The 25,625-nt window shown below is 36.0% G+C and overlaps 1 protein-coding gene across 7 annotated transcripts in view; it reads right to left on the minus strand.

Annotated features, from left to right (window-relative positions):
- The window catches only part of BckdhB (Branched chain keto acid dehydrogenase E1 subunit beta), a 459,582-nt gene that overhangs the window by 408,545 nt on the left and 25,412 nt on the right, over positions 1 to 25,625 (minus strand). For all 7 annotated transcript variants that reach the window (XR_016548657.1, XR_016548656.1, XR_016548655.1 and 4 more), the window contains exons 2-3: positions 23,352 to 23,429; positions 967 to 1,035 (exon numbers count right to left, since the gene is read on the minus strand). Coding sequence is in view for 4 of the 7 variants with exons in the window: in XM_090396330.1 (XP_090252456.1) it covers positions 967 to 1,035; positions 23,352 to 23,429 (147 nt within the window). In the remaining 3 variants the exon portion in view is untranslated. The remainder of the gene's footprint in view (positions 1 to 966; positions 1,036 to 23,351; positions 23,430 to 25,625) is intronic.

Consider the following 25,625-nt stretch of genomic DNA (forward strand, 5'->3'; position numbering starts at 1 on the left):
CCAGCTTGCCGCTGATATATTCATCCATTTAACTCCTGCATGATTTACTCCCCTGACTTTAGGTATGCAGTCTGCCATTACCTCCCTCAAACACTACTTTGCCACTTTCCATGCACTATCAACAACCAGCCCTTGAAATTTGCCATGGTGCCAATCCAAGCAATCTTCTAAGCTTGTCATACTTACCAGCCCTGTAATTTCGCATATACCCTGTCTTAACTGAAAATTCCACACATTTAGCCACCTCTCAGATCACAATATGATCACTCTCACCAATTGGTGGCGACATGGTCATATTTGTTACAAACAAATTCTAGATGCAATTACTAGATTGAGCACTCTCGATCCCCCTAGTATATTCCATTACATTCTGTCTCAGGTAATTATCCCTTAGTAACTGCATAAATTCCATTTCCTTCTTCCCCATGTGTCTTCTTCTCCTTCCAATCTATGTTCCCATATTTGAAATCCCCATAATAATTACATGTCTTCAACTCATTGAGTCTATTTGCCAATGCATACTATCTCCATCATCTTTTCCATCTCTTGATCTATATCAGCATCCAACTATATATTTTATTCTGCTGCCCTCAATTTCACACCACAGAGCCTCCAATGTGCTATTTCCAATGGCCTGCAGTTGGACTTCTACTCTCTTTGGTTGCAGTTTACTGGCTATCATCAATACCCCCCCCCCCCATTCTTTTCTCTCTATTCTCCCTGAACACACTTCACTCTTCACATTCTATCCCATTATCCATATCATCTTCTGTTATTACATTTTTGCATTACATCTTTTTTTCTAGTAAGAATGCTTAGAATAACATTCTTTCACCTAAAGAATGGATTAAATTCACAATATTTATAACTATTCAGTGTATCTAATAAGAACCCACACTTCAGAAATCTGATGTTTATAAATTTAAAACAAAATCAACATTTTTTTTGCCCTAAGTTTCTGCTTACCATATTTATCCTGAAGTCCTACAGTACAACGAAAAACTCCTCCAAATGCAACATCTTCACCAAATATAACTGTTTATTAGAAATATACATCTTATTAAAATTTAAGAAACTGCAGAAGAAAGCAATAAAAATTAAATAAGTGAATCAAAATTTCCTAATTCAAAATATTATTTTTCATTTATCCCATGTATATGAAGCGCATAGTGGTTAAGAATTAAGAAAGATGGCCACTGGTATTTTTCTTGAACAGCTAGAGATTATAATGCCTGGGAAAAACAGTGTATACTAGGTTATACTAGATGACAGAAGTTCAAGGAAGGGAGGAGAAGAATGAGAAGTTGGTTCAGTAGAGCAGCAGCTGCTTGTTTTTACAAGCACAAAGGAATGATGGAAGCCAATTTAACATAGCAGATACTAAGAATACATTCATAGAAAAGGAATAAGGCACAGAACATTAATGAAACTGAATGAATCTGTGAGAAAAAACTGGTCAACCATTAATACTAATAGGAAGTACTTTTTTAAATATGTGCTGTACTAATTTTTTGCTAGCAGGAAAAATTGAAGATTAAATTATATGAAAATGAAACTAAAAAGTATTTACTGATATTGCTACTTCATGGTATGATAATTGCCCATTCCTTAGAAATCTTCATGCCCATCTTCTTTTCCAATCCAAGCATTCTAATTCCTTTACACGATGAACATCCAATTCTCTAATTTTGATAATTTAGCCATCATTCAGTTATACTTCACACAGAAGACATTTTTTTATCAACAGCCCATCAACTTGGACTGTCATTGCTGTAAGTCATTCCTTGATGTTTTACGTCGTACCTCATGAACAAAAACAGTCTTTGACATAGCCTTTATTATTATTATATAACAGACCTAATGAATGCTGCATTAGATAAAAACAGAATAGTATTATTTGTTTTTATTGACCAAACAAAAGTGTTTGACATACTAACACACAAAAAACCTTGTTGAACAACCGAACACATATTGGATTCTGAGGTCATCTGCTCCAGTGTTTCAAAGCATGCATGGAAAACAGAAAGCACATCACACAGCAAAGAGCTACCAGTAACTGTTTTTTCTACCATTCTGTTTAACATATACCACAATATTAGCCAACTTCCCCTAAAAAGTAATATCTTCCAATATACAGATGAGAAGGCTATAGTATCCATTCACAACAACACAAACATAGCTTATACAAATATGCAACATGATATCAATCTGATCACTAACTAGCTAACTGAAAATGGCATATATATAAAACTTGAAAAAACAAAGCTAATGATATTCAAAAATCCCCAGACCCAACCCACTGAAACTAAATACCTCACTATCTGACATCGATCCTCGATATACACAAAGCACTGATCCTAAAATCATAACCATCACACAAGTGAAAACAACATATTATCTCCGACTAATCTGATGTTGATCAAAGTCGGAAATAGCCATACAAATTATCTACACAACAAACTCAGGATAACAGCAAGCAAACCGTAATGAATAAAATACATTGCTCTGACACACATAAAAATACTAATCTATAAAGCATTATGTGAAAATATTTTAAGATACACAAGCATGTCATAGGCATTCTGTGCAGACTACAAACTTAACAGATTAAACTGTTGCAAAATAAAATGGTAAAACTGATATTCTGGAAACAAAGAGAAGAGTCCAGACTCATATGGGCAGCAAGGACAGAGCACAAATATTTAAGGTAAAACACTTATGTCGCTACATAGTCATGCTAAAACATTACTTCAGTCCAACCTACAGAGTAACCTGAACAATATATTAGATAACAAGACCACAGTCAACAAACTACATAACCATCATCATTATCATCAAATTCCTGACATGTATTCTCAATATGATATGATACAGGATATGATAGTACTACATGAAAAATTTACATCATTACTAACCTACTATCTACAATTTTCCTCCAAATCAATCTGTTACTTGTCAAGACTCCAACATTATCAGATCTTGTATTTCTATCATCTAAGGCACTTTTTACTGTATCAATCCACCTATATCTTGGTCTTTCTCTGGGTCTTTTTCGTGCCAACTTGGCAGAGAACACTTGTTTTGCTAATCTTTCCTCTCCCATTCTGTTTAAGTGACCATACCATACCACCTGAGATTAGCTCTGCTAACACATTTCTGGATGCTAACAATGTAGCATCCAGACAACTACATAACTTATAAGTATAATAATCACTATGGAAAACCCACCACAAGCTTCTACATACCTGAATGATCAACAAACTGCTATTTGATGAGAGAAAGCTAGGGACCTACAGAGAGCTGAAACTGATGCTATATAGATATTATAGTGAGAGTGAAAATTAGAGGGAAACTACACACACAAAAACTATAACGACCTCCTCTCAAAGGAGGTCATTATAGTAATGACACAAACATGCCATATTCAAATCCAACCCTCCTTCTTCAAAAAAGTAAAACTGCAAGCTGCAGTGGTTGTCCGTGGGAGCGTGTATTTGCTTCTACATGTTAACCAGAAAAAATTTTTTTTTTTGGCCAAAATATATATATAAAAATGTGTGTATGTCCTCACATATATGTTTCCAAGCACACAGATATAGACAGATAAATCTACACCTAGCTCGCGATGGGTACCGAAACAAAACTACAAAATCACTGCCATTTATCATCTTCCTCAGATAAGCTCAGAAGCTATGAGGAAGACAGCAGAAAAACACCTGAACAAACAAAACAAGGCTATCATAAATTAACATACTCATGAATTTATAAACTGAAATTTTGTTGTGATAAAAAAATGTAACAAAAATGTTTTAATAGTATATATGAAGACATGCTGCATACTAACAAACTTTGATATTGATATCGAATTATTATTACTATCATTATATTATGTTGTAAAATATCAGTACTACATACATAATATATAAAAAACACTTTAGAAATATAAATACAAATGACAAAATACAGAAAAACCTATGAATATTTATATAAAATTATTTCATCGTCATTATTATTATTATTAATATTACTGAATTGTGCAGTGACTTGTGTGATGTATTACTATATTGTAATCGTGTATATTCATATGTATAAAAAAAATTAATACACTCTGTTGCACTGAATCTTTGTATAGTACATAAATATAATGATATTACTAAAATAAAGAGCCAAAAGGCTTCAGTTCAGCAATGTAAAATATATAAGTCAAGTGGATATTAGATCAAACATTATTTCAAAGCTGAATGCAGAAACTAAGACAGTTTCATAAGGTAAGTTGACCAGAGAGCTTACAGGAATACATTCCTTGGCATTCATGAGTTGCCTTAGTATGGACTGTACAGAAGACATAGGTGCTGACCAAGTGTCTATATATTTGCCTTTTATTAGTCCCTTATGATAAGGTTTCACTGACCTGACAGCTGTTTCAAACTGGTTAGTTGTCCTTAAGAAAGCAAAAACCCTTGTTCAGTACTAAAGGAATGTGAAATGTCAGAGAGATGTATTTTTCATATCAATTGATCAGTGTGTAAAAGCAATTACTAAAATTAAGAGCCAAAAGGTTTTTTACAGTTTGGCGATGTAAAATTATTTAAGTCAAGTGGATATTAGATCGACCATTATTTCAAAGCTAAATGTAGAAACTGATGGTTTCCTAAGGTAAGTTGACCAGAGAGCTTATGGGAATATTCCCGTGAGCTCATTGGCTCCCGAAAAGGCGAATACACTTGGGCAGTACCTTTGTCTTCTATATGGTCCATACTAAAGGCAACTTGTGAATGCAGGGGAATGTATTCCCATAAGCTCATTGGTCAAGTTACCTTACAAAACCATCATAGATCAGTAGTTAGACACATCAGTTTTTGTACCACCCATGTACAATGGAACTATTACACATTCCTTCCATGCCTGTAGTGTCATCCTGAGCTGAGATACAAGTTTCACAAACATGTGAAAGGCCTATCCAATTTGGCTGAACATTCCTTTAGCAAACGCGCTGACACTCCATCTGTCGCTACTGACAAATTCTTATCAACAGCTCTTTAACCTCATTTTAATGCACCGCTAACTCTTCATCCAGTATTGGAGTAGCTCTCAGCACCATGTTGAGCAACATACACCTCATTGATATATCTTAGCAAAGTGAACACTCATTAACTGAACAATCTCATTGCCATCTGACACTAGAGTACCATCTGCATTCAATATATTTATTCTTTCACATTCATTCTTTCTTTTGTTTACAGTCTAATGATAAAATTCTTTTGGATTACCTTTAGCTTGCATAGCCAATTTCTTTTCATACTTCAATTTAGTTTTCCACATAATACTCGTTACTTTTCTGGAATCTTTTAATAAAAAAGGCTTAACTCTTCTCATTCTTAATCTTCATGATATTCTTTCCACATCATCTTCTTGTGTTCTCTTGCTTAATAAGGTTGCACATCCATTTCACTCACAACTGATTTATTCTTCAAACACTAGAGATACATTCAGATAATACCTCATTCAAGCCTTTTTGAAACATTTCCATGCATTGCTGATCTTTTCCCCATTCAATAATTGATATCATGGAACTAAAGATAGTATTTTGCTAAGTTGATCATAATTTCCATCTTTGTAGTTCAGCATGTGACCTGTTCTAATGGGAATATATATAATTAGATACTTCCCAAGAAGCACATGATCAATGTCGCCAATTGGTGATAAAATAGGCATATTCTTAACAAAGACTTCTTCTGATGCTATGAACAAATCCAACACTCTGATCTCAAGTTCCTTCTTTCACATGCTGCTTGAGAAAGTTGTCTCGCAACAATTCAATAAATTCCTCTTCATTCTTATCATGCAGATTTTTCTTCTACCCCAATCAATATCTGGATACTTAAAGTCACCAATAATGATCACTCGTATAGTAGCCATAAGGCTATTCGTGATGCATTTCTTTGCCCCCCTGCAACTGAGCCGCCTGGTCTGTAGCAACATCCTATCATATATTTTATTTTGTTATAGCCTGTGTAGCTCAAGTGGATGTGGCGTTTGTACACCACGGCGCTTGGCCGCATGAAAGAAGACTTGGTTTCGAGTCTAGTCGGTGACTAGAGGAAATTTTTCTAAGCCTTTTTTTGACCAGTTCCCGAGTTAGTCGATCTCTGGCACGGGCAAGCGGGTTTTTCCTCCTGGAAACTCGGGTTTTTCGTCCTGTAAACTCAAGAAAATCGACCGTAGAACCCACATTATTTCAGACATTAAATATATTGTGTTAGGGTTAAGGACCACGAGATGGCGGCACATTTCAGCTGTCTCTCTTCACTGTGTACCGCTTAATTAGTGATAGCTTTGGGCCATCTATCTCTGATTCGTACCAGTGGAGATTGAACTGCCCACTCAGTCTCCAAAAAGTTAGATAGGGCTAAATGGCCTCACCTACTCCCCGTATACGGGAATAAAAAGGTGTTAGCTGATTTTTTTTTTTTTTGTTAGCTTCCACTTCACACCAGATAGCCAAACTCACTGCTACATGGGATATTGTTACCACCATTGGTTTCTTGCAGTTCTATCCTAAATGGACTTAAGTCACCCAATATCATTATTAGTACTCACCTTCCTCTACTATCTCTTCTGTCATTCCTAAAAATAGTATACGCATTATACCAGTCAATCCCGGTTACCATATCTGATTCTGATAGCCAGGTTTCACTAATGCCAACAATCTTAGGCCACGTTGTATTCAATATAGTTTATAATTAATGCTTCATTCTTTCACTTCATTTCTCCACTTGTTTTTAATTTCTTAAATGTGAAGTCATTATTTCATTAAAATGAAAATAACTAGCAATTATCTTCATTTTTCAGTTTACAGTTTAAAACAATTTTTGTATTACTTCTCAGATAAACAGAACATTAGCGAAAGTTGGATAAAACCTATTAAAATGATTTAATATGTTCAGGTCAACAATTGTTGTAACGGTTGGTCAGTAACTTTAACAAACCAGATAGATTGTAGTGTAGCTTGTTCTCTGTATATAGTGCATATGCTCCAGAAGATGACCTTGATATAAAGGTCGAAACGTCGAATGTAGAGTTTAGTTTTATTAAACTAAAGTTTTACTAAAACACGGTAGTTTCTCCATAATTTTCAAAAATGTATTCAGATCACCGTGCAAACCTAAAAGAAAGGATTTAATATGTTCTTGTGAGGAATATGTTCTTATGTCTCATGTTGTAGTTGACCATGAGACAGGAAGTAGAATTTGTTGCATACTTTCTGTTTGCATAACTAGTATATATTAGCAGTTTAGTACTATAATGAAAATGACCTTATATAGTGAAAAACATCTACTCTACAGACACCATACTGCACATATGCAAGCAAAACAAAGTAAAGTTTTATTGTAGCACTAAAACATTACACAAATAATCCATGTATACTGTATTTAGTGAAAAATAGAATAATTAGAGTAGTTAGTGTAATTAAAGATAAATAGAATGGAACATCATATTTCATAGTCAGAAACCTAAGTAACAGTTTCACTGCAGCACAGAAATACAATCCTGTTTGAGGTGCAAATCACATGAGACATAGTCTAGTTTACACATGTTAATATATAAGCATGAAAGTAATTTAATATTCTAAAAATAGTAATAGCAAATAGGATAGGGTAGAAAACAATGATAGTAATAATATATTTTTAGTATATTATTACTACAGCATTTAATAACATAACTGTAAAAATATTGTTAGTTTTAACTACTCTTAAGAATAGTGCTGAAAACTCATCACAACAGGGCAGTGTCTAAACCACAAGTTACTACTGAGAAGAACCTTTGTCCAGTTGAGCAGAAGCATTGCTGTAGTGATGATGATAATATATCTGAGGATAATCTGACACAGTAAATATCCTGATTAAAAGAAATTATTAGAAAATTGACCAGAGAATTAGAAAAAGTAGAAAAACGTTTAATGAAACTTAGACAGGATGAGAAAAAGGATTAGAACAAGAGGAAGCAGGAAAACACTGAACTTGATAATAATAATAATAATAACAACAACAAATAATAACTCCCTCAACAAACAACAAAAAATTTGCATTTGTTGAGGGAGTCACTACTTCCAGTTTCCCAGGGATAAAAAAAAAAATTAAAGATATGACAAATCGTAATTGAAAAACAAACAAGAAAAGTAAGAGAGATGAATGTTCTTGTAGGAATTAATAATTTAAGTAGTGACAAATATAGTATGAGGAGGATATGAAGGTTATGTTGGAAGAAGAAGAAAGAAAAAGAAAGAAATGTGAGAGAGTAAAAATCGTAGATTTGCTACCAAGATAGGACAGTACCGAGTTAAGAAGTGCAATGAAAGCAAATAATTGCATGCACCGACTGTGTAGAAGAAATGGTTGTAAATTTTTAGATGTGTGGAATGAGTTTGATGGCAGAAAAGACTTGTATAAGAGGGACAACTTGCACTTGAATTTATTTTGCACCAGGAGCCTGAAAAATTACTTATTGGGATAAGACCTAAGGCAGAAGTCAGGGAAACTAGATCATCATAGGAGGAATGGGAAAAAATGTGTGTATGAGAGTTCAGCTAAGGTATGCAAAATGTGATAAAGATATGAATGGCTTCAAACATGGTTTTGAAACTGGAGATGGGGTAGAAATATAAGCATTGGGTTCAGACCTTTGAGTATATTCAGACCTTTGGAGTAAGGAGGGAAAAGAGAAAGTTCTACAGCAAGGCTGAATAGCTTACTATATCTAATTATACGAATAAACTAGGTGGTAATTTTTTTTATGTCTATACTAAATGCCAGGAGCATCAGAAACAAAGGGGTTGAGTTCATTGCTTTATGAATATGATGTGGTCTAAGACTGTTGGCATTAGTGAAACCTGGCTATCAGAATCAGATATGGTAACTGGAATGAATGTAATGGGTATACTAATTTTAGGAATAACTGAAGAGATAGGAACAGAGGGGAGTACTACTAATGACATCAGATGACTTAAGTTCAGTTACGGGATAAACAAAACAAAGATGGGAAAATTTTAGCGTTGGGTTTAAGTCTATCTCGTGTGAAGTAGAGGTTAACAAAATGAAATATGGTAAGGTGTTGTTACAGACCTGATGACTCAGTTGCAGGGGGATGAAGAAATGTATCGCGATTTAGCCATCGGTACTAAGCGAATGATTATTACGGGTGACTTTAATCATCCAAATAATGAATGGGAAGAAGAGAAATCTCTCGATAAGAATGAAGAGGAATTTCTTCAATTGTTGTGAGACAATGTTCTCAAGCACAAGTAAAAGAAGGAACTCAAGGTCAGAGTGTCGAATCTGTTCATAGCATCAGGAGTATCTGTTAAGAATATGAGTATTTCACAACCAGTTGGTGACAATGATCATGTCGTGCTTTCTTGGAAAGTATCTAATTAGGGATATTCCCACTAGAACAGGTTACATGCTGAAGTACAAAGATGGAAATTATGATCAACTTAGAAGAATGCTATCTTTAGTCCCATGGTATGAGTTATTGAATAGGAAAAATATCAGCAATGCATGGGATTGTTTCAAAAAAGTCTTAAATGAGGCAGTATCTGAATGTATCTCTAGTATTTGAAGAATAAATAAGTTGTGAGTGAAATGGATGTGCAATCTTATTAAGCAAGCGATCCACAAGAAGAAGATGATGTGGAAAGAACATTATGAGAATAAGAGTGGGAGGAGTTATGAAATATATAAATGGATGGCCAGAAAAATAACGAGTATTGTGTTGAAAGCTAAATTGAAGTATGAAAAGAAATTGGCTATGCAGGATAAAGGCAATCAAAAAGAATTTTATTGTTAATGCTGCAAGCAAAAGAAAGAATTAATGTGGAAGTTTATTTTGCACTTGGTTAGACTATAATAAATTTAGTTTAATCCTTTATCCAAGTGTAAGCAAACAAAGTTTGTGCCTGAAAATATCTTCAGGACTGAGGTAAGGTGGTACAACACCAGACAACTCCAAGCAAAGGTGGACCAAGCTCTCATTACTCCTTGTCTCAATATCTTCCATAATGCAAAGCACATCTCCTTGCATACATGTATACAGCTATACATTAAGGGTAGGGCCACTACCCAGACCGGTTTCGACCTTTATTGAGGTCTCGTCAGTGGGAGGCAGACCCAAAAATGGAGATACTAAGGCAGAAGCAATAGGAGAGGTCATAATTTCCTATACGAGTTGCCACCAGGTGTACCACCTTATTATTGAATTACTCTGGATTTAGAGAAAGATGTTGGAAGTTTATCCAACTAAATCCAGAGTAATTCAATAATAAGGTGGTACACCTGTTGGCAACTCGTATAGGAAAATATGACCTCTCCTATTGCTTCTGCCTTAGTATCTCCATTTTTGGGTCTGCCTCCCACTGACGAGACCTCAATAAAGGTCAAAACCGGTCTGGGTAGTGGCCCTTCCCTTAATGCATAGCAGTATACACGTCTGCAAGGAGATGTGCTTTGCATTATGGGAGATACTGAGACAAGGAGTGATGAGAGCTTGGTCCACCTTTGCTCGGAGTTGCCTGGTGTTGTACCACCTTACCTCAGCCCTGAAGATATTTTCAGTTGCAAACTTTGCTTACACTTGGATAAAGGATTAAACTAAACTTATTTAGTTAAGTTTAATATAACGAGATTGTTCAATAAATGAATGCTCACTTTGCTAAGATATATCGACAGGTGTATGTAACATGGTGCAAAGAGCTACTCCTACACTGGATGAAGGGTTAGAGGTGCATGAAAATAACGTTGAAGAGCTGTTGCATAATCTGGATAAGAATACATCAATAGCATCAGATGGAGAATCAGAGCGTTTGCTAGAAGAAGGTTCAGCCAAATTGTCTAGGCCATCCACATGTTTCTATATCTTGAGTCTGAGCTCAGGAATGACACTGCAGGAATGGAAGAACAGAGGATAGTTCCATTGTACAAGGATGGTGCAAAAACTGATGTGGCTAACTACCGCTCTATCAGTATCTCTGGTGGGGTGGTGAAGATTTTAGAGGAGTCGGTAAGATGCTCGCATACAGAAATGAGTAGACTAACAAGCTATATTCTGCAAGGAGCATGATGGATTTACTACAAGGGAGGTCATGTTTTAGCAATTTGCTCATATTTTGTAATAATGTTAAAGCCGAGTTAGATAGAGGGAATGGATACACTATGATAATGTTGGATTTTGCTAAGGCATTTGAAATGGCTGTTGCAAAAACTGGAAAATATGGGATTGGAATATAAACTCTTCACTTGGATCAGTGGATGGTTGATAGACAGATATCAATAAGTGGTATATGGTGGATGAGAAACTGCCAGATTTAAGGTGACCTTTGGTGTCCCTCAGGGTTCAGTCCTTGGACCATTGTTGTTCACTCTATATATTAATGTCATTAAGAAGGTGCTAGCAGGAGATGTGCAATTGTTTGCAAATGATGCAAAGACAGGCAAGGCAATCAGGGATGCTACTGATATCCAGTATTTACAAAATGATTTGAATAGGCTGGAAATTTAGGCAAACTACAATGGCTATCAGTTTAATGTTAGTAAGTATGGCATTAGGCATAGCTTCCACAAGTACAAATGATTAATAATAATTACATTTTGCAGTTCTGAAGTATCTTAATAATGCAGTGGTGTCAGCAAAAAGATATTTCATCTCATGTTTTCCTTAAATGGTAGCCTCAATGTTTGTCACAGCTAAGCAACTAGAGTGACCTGCCATTTATCTGACTTTCAAACCAATGATCCTTCAATTAATCAACTCCTGCATGTGAACAAGGTTCTGGCACAGTATCATATAAGTATTCTTTATCAGAATGGCAAATTGCCTTCCCAATGTAGTCCAATAAATGAAGGATTACTGTAACTGGGTTCGTACAAACTGAATTAATGCTCCAATACAGTGATTAATTTTATCTGCATAGTTTGTTAAAATGGTCAACTGCATGTATTCTCTACACAATTTGTCGGGTTTGCAAGTTTTTCTTTCCTTGGGGGTTCTGGGAGGAAAATCTTGCTACTACCTTCATATGAGACAGTTTAACTAGCCTCCAGATGAAAACACCTTATAAAAGTTCATGTTCTAGATGGAAATCACACCTAGGTGTTTGCTGAGACTATAGGCATTTCAAAAGAACATGTAGGATATGTTTAACATGAAGAATTACAAATGAAAAAGCTTTGCACAAGATGAGGAAAATCTTGCTACTACCTTCATATGACAAAGTTTAACTAGCCTCCAGATGAAGACACCTTATAAAAGTTCATGTTCTAGATGGAAATCACACATGTTCTTTTGAAATGCCTATAGTCTCAGCAAACACCTCAGGTGTTTGCTGAGACTATAGGCATTTCAAAAGAACATGTAGGATATGTTTCACATGAAGAATTGCAAACAAAAAAGCTTTGCACAAGATGGGTGCTGTGCTTTCTCACAGCAGATCAAAAATGCACTCGCATGAAAATCTCTGAACAGTGCTTGGAGCGTTTTAACAAGAATAAAACTGATTTTGTGCATTGATTTATTACTATGGATGAGACTTGGATTCACCATTACACACCAGAATCCAAACAGTAGTCAAAACAGTGGACAGAAGCCCAAATTGTTCAGCACCAAAGAAGACAAAGTCGGTTCCATCAGCAGGAAAGGTCATGGCATCGGTGTTTTGGAATGCTAAAGGCATTTTGTTTATTAATTATCTTGAAAAGGGTAAAACAATAACCGGAGAATATTATTCTGATCTTTTAACCAGACTAGACGAAAAAATACGTGACAAAAGACCCAGTTTGCAGAAGAAAAAAATCATCTTTCATCAAGACAATGCACCTGCCCACAAAGGTGTTTTGGCAATTAGAAAATTAAGGGATCTGCACTATGAATTGTTGGAACATCTACCCTATTCCCCAAATTTGGCTCTCTCTCTGACTTCTATCTCTTCCCCAAACTAAAACTATTCCTTGCTGGTCAGCGTTTTTCTTTGAATCAAGAGGTGATTGCAGCTGTAGTGGGGTATTTTGCAGATCTTACCGAGAACCACTACAGGGACGGGATAATGGCGCTGGACTATTGCTGGAATAAATGTATTAGTCTTAGGAGAGATTATGTTGAAAAATAAAAATAATTTTGAAATTATAAATTTGTTTTTTCATTGTTAGGCCGAGAACTTTTCAGACCACCCTTGTATGTTTATCAATGCCAGAAGTATTTGAAATAAAGGGAATGAAACTGTAGCAATGATAGAGTATATTCACCCCAAAATTGCCAGAATAAGTAAGATGTAGAAAATAAGGGGATAAACATCCTTTGTTGTTTTATAGCCAGTAAGCGAAACTAAAGCTCGATAACTACGATCTATAAGTTTCATGCCGAAAAACTATCGGCGAAGGCAATTCGAAGTAAAGGTGGAGCAAGTTCCCTCACTATTCTTGATATTTTCTCATAATGAAAAACACAGCTCCTAGGAGATGTAATACTGTCATTACATTATGAGGAGAGGTCACTACCCAGACCGGTTTCAACCTTTTTTGAGGCCTCATCAGTGAGTAGGTAGAACTGGAAGATATCAAAGCTTAGTGAAAAGAACTTGCATACCTTCACTATATGAATGCCATAAAGGTGTAATTATATTTTAGTTAAGATAAAAAGCCAAATGGCTAGTTTTCTGGGCACCTGAATATAGAAAATAAGGGGATAAACATCCTTTGTTGTTTTATAGCCAGTAAGCGAAACTAAAGATCGATAACTACGATCTATAAGTTTCATGCCAAAAAACTATCGGCGAAGGCAATTCGAAGTAAAGGTCGATCTTCACTACTACACTACTACACTCCGTAAGTTGCGCGAAGATTCTGCGTGCGGCACTAAGTTCTGAGTGACACTAAGAAAGCTTGACGTAGATTGATGACGAAGCAGAAAGGAGTGGCACGGAGTTTAAAAGTGCATGTAACGCTGAAGACAGGGCTTTTTTTCTTGCTGCTGTTCGAGTGTTCCTGTGTTCTCGTAGGTCCGGCTGGTGTGGAGCCTCCACGTGGTGTTCCTTTGTTCGGTGAGGTTCCAAAAGAATGACTCGGAAACCTACCAGTTGGCAACCAGCCCAGCAGACGATAATTGCAGAAGATTGCAGAGATATCCCGATATAAAGTACAGAAGGAATCCATAGAGAATATCCTGAAAATGTGGGAAGTGAACTAGACGTCGAAGGTGAATATTTGATGAAATTAGTGAAGAGGCCAGAGTAACATGCCAGCAATTGGTAAAGTACATTTTTTTTATCTTCTAACTAGTGGAAATGATTAAGAAGATTTATTGTAAGTGTATATTAGAAAGACTTTTGAGACAGTTAATTGATATATTGTGAAAGGAAGAGAATAATGTACGTAAAGTTAATGCAGCAGCCAGTATCTAAAAAAAATAGTTCCTAAATGAACGAGATAGAGAAAGTCATTGTATGAAATAGTCTTGTGAGAGATTGTAAAGATATTTAATTAAGTCTGAATATAATGTGAACAGGATTGTTGAATATAATGTGGATGGAATTAATGGATTAGAATAGCATAACAAGAGTAAGTGTTTAAGTGTCATTAATAAGTCCCTCAGATTGAAATCCATGGGAAAGATAAAGTAATTGTAAGCAAGAATACTAATTCTCTATTTCGTTACCTATCTTTTTATTGCTTGTTTATATTAGTGTCATAAAGTGTATTATATGTCTTTGCTTGAATTACATGTTTTGTTTAAAGTATAAATGTTGTCTTGCCTGAGATTTGTACCTACTGCACTTGCTCATAAAAATTTGCGAACCTAAGCGGGAGGATAGATAATAAATAGGTCATGACTGCAGATATGAGAGATATAGTTGATAAGATTGAATGCTGACTGTGTTCTAATTCCTAGGTGATACAAGCTAAGTAAAATCTAGGATTCCAGGTGGCACAATGAAAAAAATAAATTTCTCTGAGTCTGAAATAAGAATTAGAACCAGTGCTGAGACAAAGGAATAGCATCTGCCATCACCATTTCCTTTGTCTCACAAACCAACAGTTTCACTCTTGTCAGTGATTCGGCCTGAATTAAGTTTAAGTTAAGTAAAATAGATGAAGTTTAAAGTAGATGATATTAGATAGGTAATAAGAAAGAATTATAAAGAGAAAAGTAGAACAAAGTGATATATATATGTGTGTAAGGGAAGGGGACACAAAAATATAAGAAGAAACGACACAACACTACTAAACAGTACTCCTCCCTTTCTGCCCTGTCTCTCTTCACAGAACATATCTCTGCATATCTGTTCCTGTCAGAATATCATTCTCATTCAACTACGTCTCACTTAGTTAAGATAAAAAGCCAAATGGCTAGTTTTCTGGCTCTACTACACTACTACACTACTATCTAACCAGTGAAATGAAATACGTGTTACAGAAGTCGGCCATTTCGCATTATGGAATATCGTTTCTTTCCCAGGAATTGTTAGGTACTTACAGAGTAGTTATGACTAAACAGCTTTACATATAATAAAACTTTACAATATTATACAAGACAAGACATAAAGCTAAATTATTCTCTGATTAGTACATTTGATTGCTATACACGTGCTTATTTAGTCTGACAGAGCATTATTTGCTCCCCAAAGCATAAGGACCATGTTAAGTCTGCATGAAATGTAATTTTTTGTAATTTAAGTTTCACTCTGACTTAACAGTAGCAAAAGAGTTATAACCATCAAAGGTGAAGGTATAAAGCAGAAGTAGTGGCAGTGGTTCTGAAAATATGATGCAAGATGTAGGTGAACAGGATGAAGTATTTAGTTAGATGTTCATACTGCACTTTTGGATTTTGCTAAGACTTTTGACAGAAGACAGCATGGCAGACTGCTGCATAAATTGGAGAAAATGGGTTTGGGTTATAGAATATTAGCATAGATAAGAAGATGGCTGACTGACAGATATCCAAAATTCTTATACAGGGGATGTTAGTCTGCAAGAGATAAGGTAACTAGTAGTGTACCACAAGGATCAGTGCTTGGTCCATTGTTATTCAATCAGTACATTAATGATATTGGGAAGGATTTGACAAGCAACATACAGCTATTTGCTGATGATGCAAAGATAGGTAGGGTAATCAGGAATACTGCTGATATGAAGTATTTGAAGACTGATTTGAATAGGCTGGAACTGTGGGCATGGGAAAATGGGTGTCAGGTCAATGTCAGTAAATGTAAAGTCGTTCACTTTAGCGTGATTAGATATCCAATGACGTATTATATTGGTGGGATCAGGCTAGAAGAAACTGATGAGTCTAGGGATCTTGGAGTGTTAATAGATACGAAACTGAAGTTCATCTTTGCCACATGATTGTACTTGCAATCATGTGGCAAGATTGCAAGTACAACTCAAAAGATAATTGCAATGCTGAAACGAACGTTCACATGAAAAGAAAAGGATGTTATTTTGCTTCTTTAGAAGGCCTTGATAAGATGTCTCTTGGACTATTGTACGCAGGTATTGTCTCCTGGTTTCCGTTGAGATTCTGATACATCGGAGCGAGTACAAAGGACAGTGTTAAAAATGATATCAGGATTGTGGAATACTGATTATGAAGACAGATTGAGAATTTGTAGACTGCAGACACTAGCAAACAGGAGAAAGAGGGGAGATACGATTGAGACTTACAAACTTCTGAAAGGGTCATACGGGATTTCAATTTGTGGAGGGTGGAGAAAGGATGAGAGGGAATCCTTGGAAGCTGAAAATGAAGGCTGCTAAGAAAGGGGCGAGGACTAGATTATTCTAGGGGTGAGGACTAGATTGAAATGAAGAGGCAACATCTGGGGAAAGAGAGAATGAATTTCTTGAGTTTCATAACAGTACATAACAGATGGTAAACAAGGATCAAGGGTTTTGAATTTGATTATTTAATCACAGCATGTTACCCTATTATTGTCAATCAGGTGTGAATTTTCCTCCAATTGGTGAGATAGTGACAATGAAGTAATCACTTGTGGTGGTCAGCCAGATCAGGACTACTGTGAGAAACGCATATATGTGGAAGTATAACGCTATGATTATCATAAACCCAGGCTTGCAGCTACATCATGTAAAGAAATTGGATGGGAAGAAAATTAATGCTGATTGGTCCCTACTCAGGAACTATTTGGCAGAGGCAATGCCTGAATATATTCCAAAGGTCACAAGAATAACTAATATTAGAGTGAAATGGATGACTGAAGAGGTAAAGAATATGCAATCTGAAAGAAAAGGAAATTGTAGAGGCAACACAAAGTTGGAGGAAATAATCAGTTGAATGAGGAATACAAACAGCAAGTAAGAAAGGTGACCTGCTTGGTAATGGCAGTAAAGTTTGCCCACCATTTGTAGATCCCTTCATGGTACTTTGCCAAGAATAGTCAATTCATGCTGAAGGGGAGAAAGAAATGAAGGATGCACGAATTGGTCGCCAACATGCAAATTCACATGCTTTCTTGTCTGTCGCTGTACTAGTACTAGCTCGATTTTTGTTGTTGCTTTTTTGCATTATTTTTTTTATTATTAATTTGTATGATGGATCCACTACAGTCAACAAGTTCTGTTGTCAAACATTTCAGTAGCTCTTGCAACAGAATATTGAATAATGTGCTGTCATTCTACAAAAAAGAATCGTCAGAAGGCCGTCTCCTTGTTCCCCTTACTCAAGTCATAAAACATGTAAGTGCAATTGTGGGCATATCAGGGTCGACTGTTAAAAGAATTCGTAGGGAATCAAAAGATGAAGGTAAGCCAAAATTTAAATCTCCTAAAAAAAAGTGCCAGAGAAAGAAAACCATCAAAACCGTAGCTTTGAATAATTTTGATGTAGACGTTATAAGAAGAACTATTCATGAATTTTACGTGGTCGAGAAAAGAGTGCCAACTGTTCCGAAATTGATTCCTGTGCTTAAAGAAAAAATTAATTTTCTTTGGAAAAGAGAAACTTTAAGGAAAATACTTCAGGAAATCGGATTTTGTTTTAAAAAGTCCGAGAATAAAAGGAAACTTATCATGGAGCGAAGTGATATTGTTTTATCTAGAACGCAGTATTTGAGAGAAATAAGATGTTTCAGGGAGGAGAAAAGATCGATTGTGTATCAAGATGAAACTTCGATTGATAGTAATTTAACTTATGGAAAATGTTGGCAGTCTAAAGAAGAATGTGGAGTGCTACAAACTGGAAATGCCTCGCGGCGCATAATAATTTTGTGTGCGGGTGAAGAAATGGTTTTTTTACCGAATTCAAACTTACTATACAAAGCCAATTCAACTATTGGAGATTACCATGGGCAAATGAATTCTACGATCTTTGAAAAGTAGGCAGAAGAAAAACTGATTCCAAACCTTCCTAAAAATGCTGTTGTTATAATTGATAACGCTTCATATCACTATATTCGATTAAACAAAGTTCCAAATTGATCTAATAAGAAGCAAGTTCTTATGGATTGGCTCTCTGCAAATAACATTTCTCATTCCCCAGATATGCAAAAAATTGAATTGCTTAATTTGGTCAAAAGAAACTCGCCCACAACTAAACTATTTCAATTCGACACGATGCTCTAAGAGCATGGATTTCTAGCTTTGAGGCTACCACCATATCATTGCGATATTAATGCTATTGAGTATGTTTGGGCAGAAGTGAAAAGTTTCATTTGCCATCGCAACGTAACTGGAGATATTGACATGTCGAAACTTTTTAAGCTTTCAGAACAGGCGATTGAAAGTATTACAGTTCAAAACTGGGGAAAATATTGCTCTCATGTCACCTCATTGGAAAATATGTATTGGGACAGAGACGGAATTATCGAAGAATTATGTGAACCTTTGGAGATCAGTTTAAGTGAAAGTGATGGCAATTCGGACACCGATTCAGATGACTCTGAAGATTAAAAGGATTTGATAATGGTATTTTTTTTCCAACCTTTTTTTTGCATGGGTTTGTTAAAAGAGTCACAACAAGTCATAAATAATTAATTGGTTTAGGACATTAAAGTGTCTCAGTTCTCTCAACTGTAAGTTTAGAATATCTAAGTTCATTTGAAATAATTTCTGTTTTTCAGTATAATTATTTTTATTTTATAGAAAACTTTCTTAAAAATAAACTTAGTTACATTTTTGTTTTATGCTATATCTTTTTTAATTTTGTTAATACTCTACGTGCATTTTTCCAACTGTTATACAAGCAAAATAGTTACACTTTAAAAACAGCAATGTTTGTAAAAGAAAAGCCAAATTTTCCGACCTGTAATAATAAACAAACTCATCCCAGAAGACAGACTGATTACCCTATTATCGGAATGGATTCTCCTTTTTCTGACATGCGCAGAAGTGTCGAAGGACCTCTAATTGGTGGGCGAACTATAAAAGTGCAGTATGAACAGCAATTAGCAAATGAGGCCCAAAGAAATTTTAGGGAGTTTTTTCAATATGCTGCCAGTAGAAGAAAAATGATCATGGAAGGATGATATTGGTTAGTGAAAATGATAGAATAATAACCACTAACGGGGATATAGTAGAGATACTGAATGATCAATTCATAAAGGTATTTCATCTCTTCAATATAATTATGGCATATCACCACGTGACTTGAGAGAATGTTCCAGGGATTTAATAACAGCATTAACGTACCTCTTTCATGATTCCAAAGAAGTGAAAAGAGGGCAGAACTGCTCCTCTTCATAAAGGATATGAAAAAAAATAAGCCTTCGAATTATAGGCCAATCTCTTCATCTGGAGTTGTTGTCAAAGTTTTAGAGGAGCAAGTGAAGACTGGGATTCAGAATTGGGTTGATAACAGAAACATTCTCTTTGAGCAGCATGAGTTTGTAATAAGAAGATTGTGTTTGGGAAGTCTGCTTATATGCTGAATTTTTATTATGGATTCCAATGCTGCTTATTATAGAGAAGTAGGACTTCAGCAGAAGTCAGGGATTGGCAGTGAAGTGAGAATGAAAGCCAGAGAAAGTGTGTGGATCAGGAGAGTGGAAACAGTAATATGCAGGCCATCCCAATTGGCACCTTTCTTTCTTTTGTCATAGGGTACAAATATGAGATTAGCTGGGAAGACATCAATCTGTAGAAAAGGAAACATGGGTAAGATTATGGAGTTTCCAAGATGAGAGTAAACATCTAAAGTATATTTCAAGGGAGAACTGGTTAGGAAAATGATGTCCATGATATTGGGTAACAGCAAATGATTCAACTCCTACATTCCGACATGATCTGTCAAGTTAGAGAAAGGGAGCCAGTGTTTGAGTAATGAACAATAATTAGCCTCCCAGGAAAATAATCTCACAGGCTGAATAATTAATTAGACTGTATTCATGGTTCAACTCTGTTATTAATTGCTTTATATACTTGCTAACTATTCTAATGGCATTTTATATTTCCATTCTCTAGTGAAATAATTGTACTCTATTCAAAGTTGTCCATTCTATAACTCAGTGGTTCTTAACCTGGGTTTTATGCACCCCTGGGAGTGCGAGAGAAGTTTCTAAATTTTGACCCAGATTCGATGGACAACAGCTATTTAATAAAAGACGATCTTATTGAAATACGAGCCAATGCACGTATTCAAATAGAATTTGAAAAACTGGACTTGAACAATTCTGGTGTACACAGTTAGAACCTTATCCACAGCTGGCAAAAGCAGCATTGCAGACACTTTTACTATTTGCCACCACCTACCTGTGTGAAATGGGATTTTCATCACTTTTGCACATAAAAACAATGTTTGATGTATATGTATAAAACAATATCGTATGTATATGTAAATGTATGTGTTTATTTTTAAATAAATAAATTATCTTGCAATAGATGTAATTTCCTAAATAAAGAAATAGAAACACATTTTTCAAGGGGGTGCGAGAACTTATATTTAGATTCAAGGGGGGTGCCAATTACTAAAAAGGTTAAGACCCACTGCTATAACTTCTAGTCTCATATCTGTAACAACTCCTTGTCTGTTGGATAATTTCACAATTTGAGTAATTAATTAGACTATGAATATATTATATTATGTGTGTGTGTGTGTGTATTAAACTTGCCAAGAAATTATATTCTTGTTTAGTCTTTATCCAAGTGTAAGCAATAAACTATGTACATGAAGTATAATCACAACTAACATGCATAATACAATACATTATGGCAAGAGCCTCTATACCCGGACCAGTTTTTGACCTTTACTGAGATCTCATTAGTGGAAGATAAAATTATAGACATTTGAAAGGATGTTCTCTACATTATGGGATGGTAAGGCAACTGATGTGAAGTTATTAGCCTCTATATACAAGTAACCTAGTTGTGAAGATAGTTTACGTGCAAACTTTGTTTGCTTACATTTGGATAAAGGATTAAACAAGAATATCATTTCATGGCAAGTTTAATTTAAATTATAACCAAATGAAAAATTTTCTATATATATATAGCACAAGCTCCTATAGCTCAGTTTTGACAATGCCCTTTCATTGGAAAGACCTAAGTTTGAATCCTGTCTAGAATGTGAAAAATCTTTATCAGAGCTTTTCAAATAAAGGGGAGTTAGCCAGTTTCATATGGAAGTAGTAGGGTTTTTTCCCTCTGAGAAACTCTGGATTTTCATCCTTTCATCTTGCTTTAGTAATATGATTGCCTTTTATAGTAACGCGACAAGAGTGGTCGATGAAGGAAAAGCGTATTCTGCCATTTTTTGGATTTTGCAAAGGCATTTGTCAGAGTGCCACATAATAAGCTGATATTTAAGTTGCAGCACATGGGTTTAGATGTTCGGTTAGTCAACTGGATTCAGGATCGGCTATCTGAGAGTTATGTATGGAGGGGTAATATCAAGGAGGCAGAAAGTTACAAGTGGGCCCCACAGGGCTCTGTACTGGGACCTGTGTTGTTTAACTTTTATATCAATGGCAATGTCAGTGGATTACAGAGGGATATTCAGTTATTTACAGATGATGTGAAGCTAGGAAGGGTTGTTAGTAATAGTGAAGATGTGGCAGTCCTGCAAGAGGATTTGAATAAACTGGACAGATGGGCAAATGAATGGAGGTATCAGTTTAATGGGCAAAATGTAAAGTCTTGAAGTTTGGGAAACATTGATGGGAGGCTATATACTCTGTTGGAGGAGTGTACTGGAGGACATAGGGGGAGGCAAGACATCTGGGGATGACGATGATGATTGATAGAAACCTGAAATTCAGGGAACATATTGCAAAGGTGGTGAAGTTAACCCAGAGGATTGCTGCAATACTGAGAAGGATGCTGACCAGCAAAGATAAAAGAGTTGTCATTCCATTGTATAAAGACATGATCAGACAGCACTTAAACTATTGTTCTCAAATTTGGTCCCCATGATTTGAAGGGGATAAATTAACTGTGGAAAGGGTACAGAGGCTATAACAAAGATGGTGTCAAGATTGTACAATGTTAGTTATGAGGAAAAAATGTGAACTGCAGAGTTTGGTAGATAGAAGAAGGAGATGTGATATGATTGAGACTTTTAAACTGTTGAGAATCATAATAATAATAATAATAATAATAAAAACAGGTAAGCCAGACATGAAGAACATATGCAAATAACAGTCACAATACACTATATGGATAAGATTAACTTTCCTATCAGAACATTAAATTAGGTTACCAATTAGCCAAGTTACTTGGCCTTGATAGTACACTGAGCCTAGCATGCAAGAAAAAATGAGATAAGATACATAGTTCAATATAATCTCATGATTCAGCTTTGTTTTTAGTTGTTTATAATATCCTTTCTAGCCATTCACATAGCAGTTCCTACTTTCATCCTCCCAGTGAAACAACTGTATTCTGTTCAAAGTCATCCTTTCTATAACAGTTAGTCTCGCATCAAGTAACAACCACTTGTCTCAATAGACTGTAATCACCCCCCCCCCAAGAGATACTTTGAATCAGTTTTCTGTTGTGGGTTTTATAGGATCTCCAGCACATTTTCATTTCACTAAGCGAAACCATCCACATAATATTTTCAGTAAATTAGTTATTCCACTGTTTTGTCACTTTTTAATGCATTTCTGCTCTCATTTGAGGATGTTTCCCTCGTTTTGATATTTCCAATCTCATCTGTTTTTTTTTTTTTTTCTTTTTCATTTCCTTCTTAGGCTTCTTATTCTTTGAATTTTTTGCATATGTTAATTATTGTGATCATTATTCACTCCATGCATCTAATGCAAAGTTTATTTAGATATACCTATCTGATCATTACATATTTAAAACAGAAAAAAAAAAAAAAAAAGACTAGAACTAAAAAAAAAAGAGACTTACCTGCAGTGGGATCACTTCCAAGAGCTATATCCAAAGCATTTGTGATAGCTTGAAAAAGATTCATCCTAGCTGTCTCACCTGTAATTTAGAAAAATAAATAAATAAAAATATATCTATAAAGGGAAAATGAAAAGCTGCAAGCAAGACGATATATAATTATCTAAATCACTTAGGGAATTGAAACAACGTAGATCCGAATATAAATTAAATTATACTTTAATAAATATTTCCGATATTTCCTTTTGCCATTTTCAAAAGGAACTTACAAAAAGGCAGGTGCACAGAGGCTCTAACAATACAGTAACTGAGAATGAAGATATGAAGCTATCGTTCTGCTAGAAGTCCTGATGGTGCCCTATGGCAGGCTAAGTAGGTGTTCTTGGCCGTTGGGCTGAAGGTCTGCTGATGTATGCCTCCCAAATTTGGGGCAGTCGCATGCAACCAAATTTGTTGAGGTTTGGAGAGTTTCTTAGGGCAGAGGCTGATTCCGTAAATAATCTTTGGAATTTATATTTGCTCCGGTGTATTACTGTTGCTTTCTTCCACCGTATTCTGTGGCGAGTATCCAGAGCATGGTCTGCAAGACCAGAATGGCTATACTTGTAAAACCGGATGTAGTCCTTGTGTTCAGAAATTCTGATATTCGCTGTCCTGCCTGTTTGGCCAAAGTATGACAGTTTACAACTGCAAGGGACCTGGTATACACCAGGTAGGTCTAGGGGAAGTGGTTGGTCTTTGGTAGAGCGGATAAGGGATGCCAATTTTCTGTAAGGCCTGTAACAGGAGGTGAGGTCATGTTTTTTTAGAATTTTGGTAATTTTTTCTGAGGTGCCTCGGATGTAGGGAATGGTGATGGATTTAGAGTAATCTTTTTTGTGGAGGGGGGGAGGGGGGCTGTGGTTTGTAGGTTTAATATTTTTTGGATTTTTTTTGGGGGGGTAGCCATTGGCTGAGAAAGTGTTGAGTATGTGATTTAGTTCAGTGTTAAGGGCTATGTCGTTAGAACAGATTAGTTTAGCCCTGTTGTATAGTGTTTTTACCACTCCATATTGTTGTGAGGGGGGAATTGTTGGTGGATGTATCTGCCTGTATGAGTGGGTTTTCTGTAAACTGAGAAAACCAAAGTTCCATCAGGCTGGCGGGTGACTAGTGTGTCTAGGAAAGGGAGGCAGTTGTTTTCCTCTTTTTCCAGGGTGAACTTGATTCTGGCGTGTTGGTTGTTTAAGTGTGTAAGGAAGGAGAGGAGTGTTTCAGAGCCATGTGGCCAAATAGCGAACACATCATCAACGTAGCGAAGCCATATGGTTGGTTTTTGTGGGGCAGAGGCTAAGGCTTTTTCCTCAAAGGTCTCCATAAAGAAATTGGCCAGGGGTGGGGAGAGTGGTGAGCCCATGGCTGTCCCCTCTATTTGTTTGTAGAATTTTCCCTGCCAAACGAAATAGCCTGAGTTCATTGTGAACTGAAATAGGGCTGAGATATCGGGAGAAAATTTAGCTTGGATTAGCTCTAAAGTTTCCTTGAGTGGGACATTTGTGAATAAGGAGGAGATGTCAAAGCTAACCATTATGTCAGTATGTTGGAGTGTAAGGTTTTCTATGCTGGCTTTGAAGTGGGCTGAGTTTTTTATGTGTGATGGTGTGTTGCCAGTATAGTGTGTGAGCTCTTTGGCCAAATGTTTAGCTAATTTGTATGTGGGGGAATCAGTGCCATCCACTATGGGACGTAATGGCACATTTTCTTTATGTATTTTTGGGAGTCCGTAAATACGGGGGGGTATAGAGTTAAACGGTTTTAATCTGTTGGTAACTTCTACAGGCCAAGAAGTGACTTTCTTAAGGAGCCTGTGAAGTTTTCTAATTTGTGAGTTGGTGGGATTGTAATTGATAGGGAGGTAAGTAGCCCGATCTAATAGAAGAGCATTCAGCTTACCTTTGTAGTCCTTTTGGTTAAGTACTACAGTTGCATTTCCCTTATCCGCTTTGGTGATAACTAATTCTTTATTATTTCTCAATTCCTGTAGGGCTTTAAATTCCTTGTTGGATATATTGGTTTTGGGTGGTTTTGCTATGGAAAGGACACAAGCCACATCCAGTCTTACACTGTTGGCGATTTGATGTGGAAGGTGGCGGATTCCTCTTTCAATCTGGATCATAATATCCTCACTTGGTATTTTTCTGGGAGCAATGGCGAAGTTGTGGCCACGTGAAAGCACGTTGAGAGCTTCAGGCTTCAGGGTGACTGAAGAAAGGTGGATTACGGTGTTGGTAGCAAGTT

The sequence above is a fragment of the Typopeltis vanoorti genome, chromosome 8 (assembly GCF_054136105.1).
Source record: "Typopeltis vanoorti isolate ZY-2024b chromosome 8, IOZ_Tvanoo_1.0, whole genome shotgun sequence".
Lineage (NCBI taxonomy): Eukaryota > Metazoa > Arthropoda > Arachnida > Uropygi > Thelyphonidae > Typopeltis > Typopeltis vanoorti.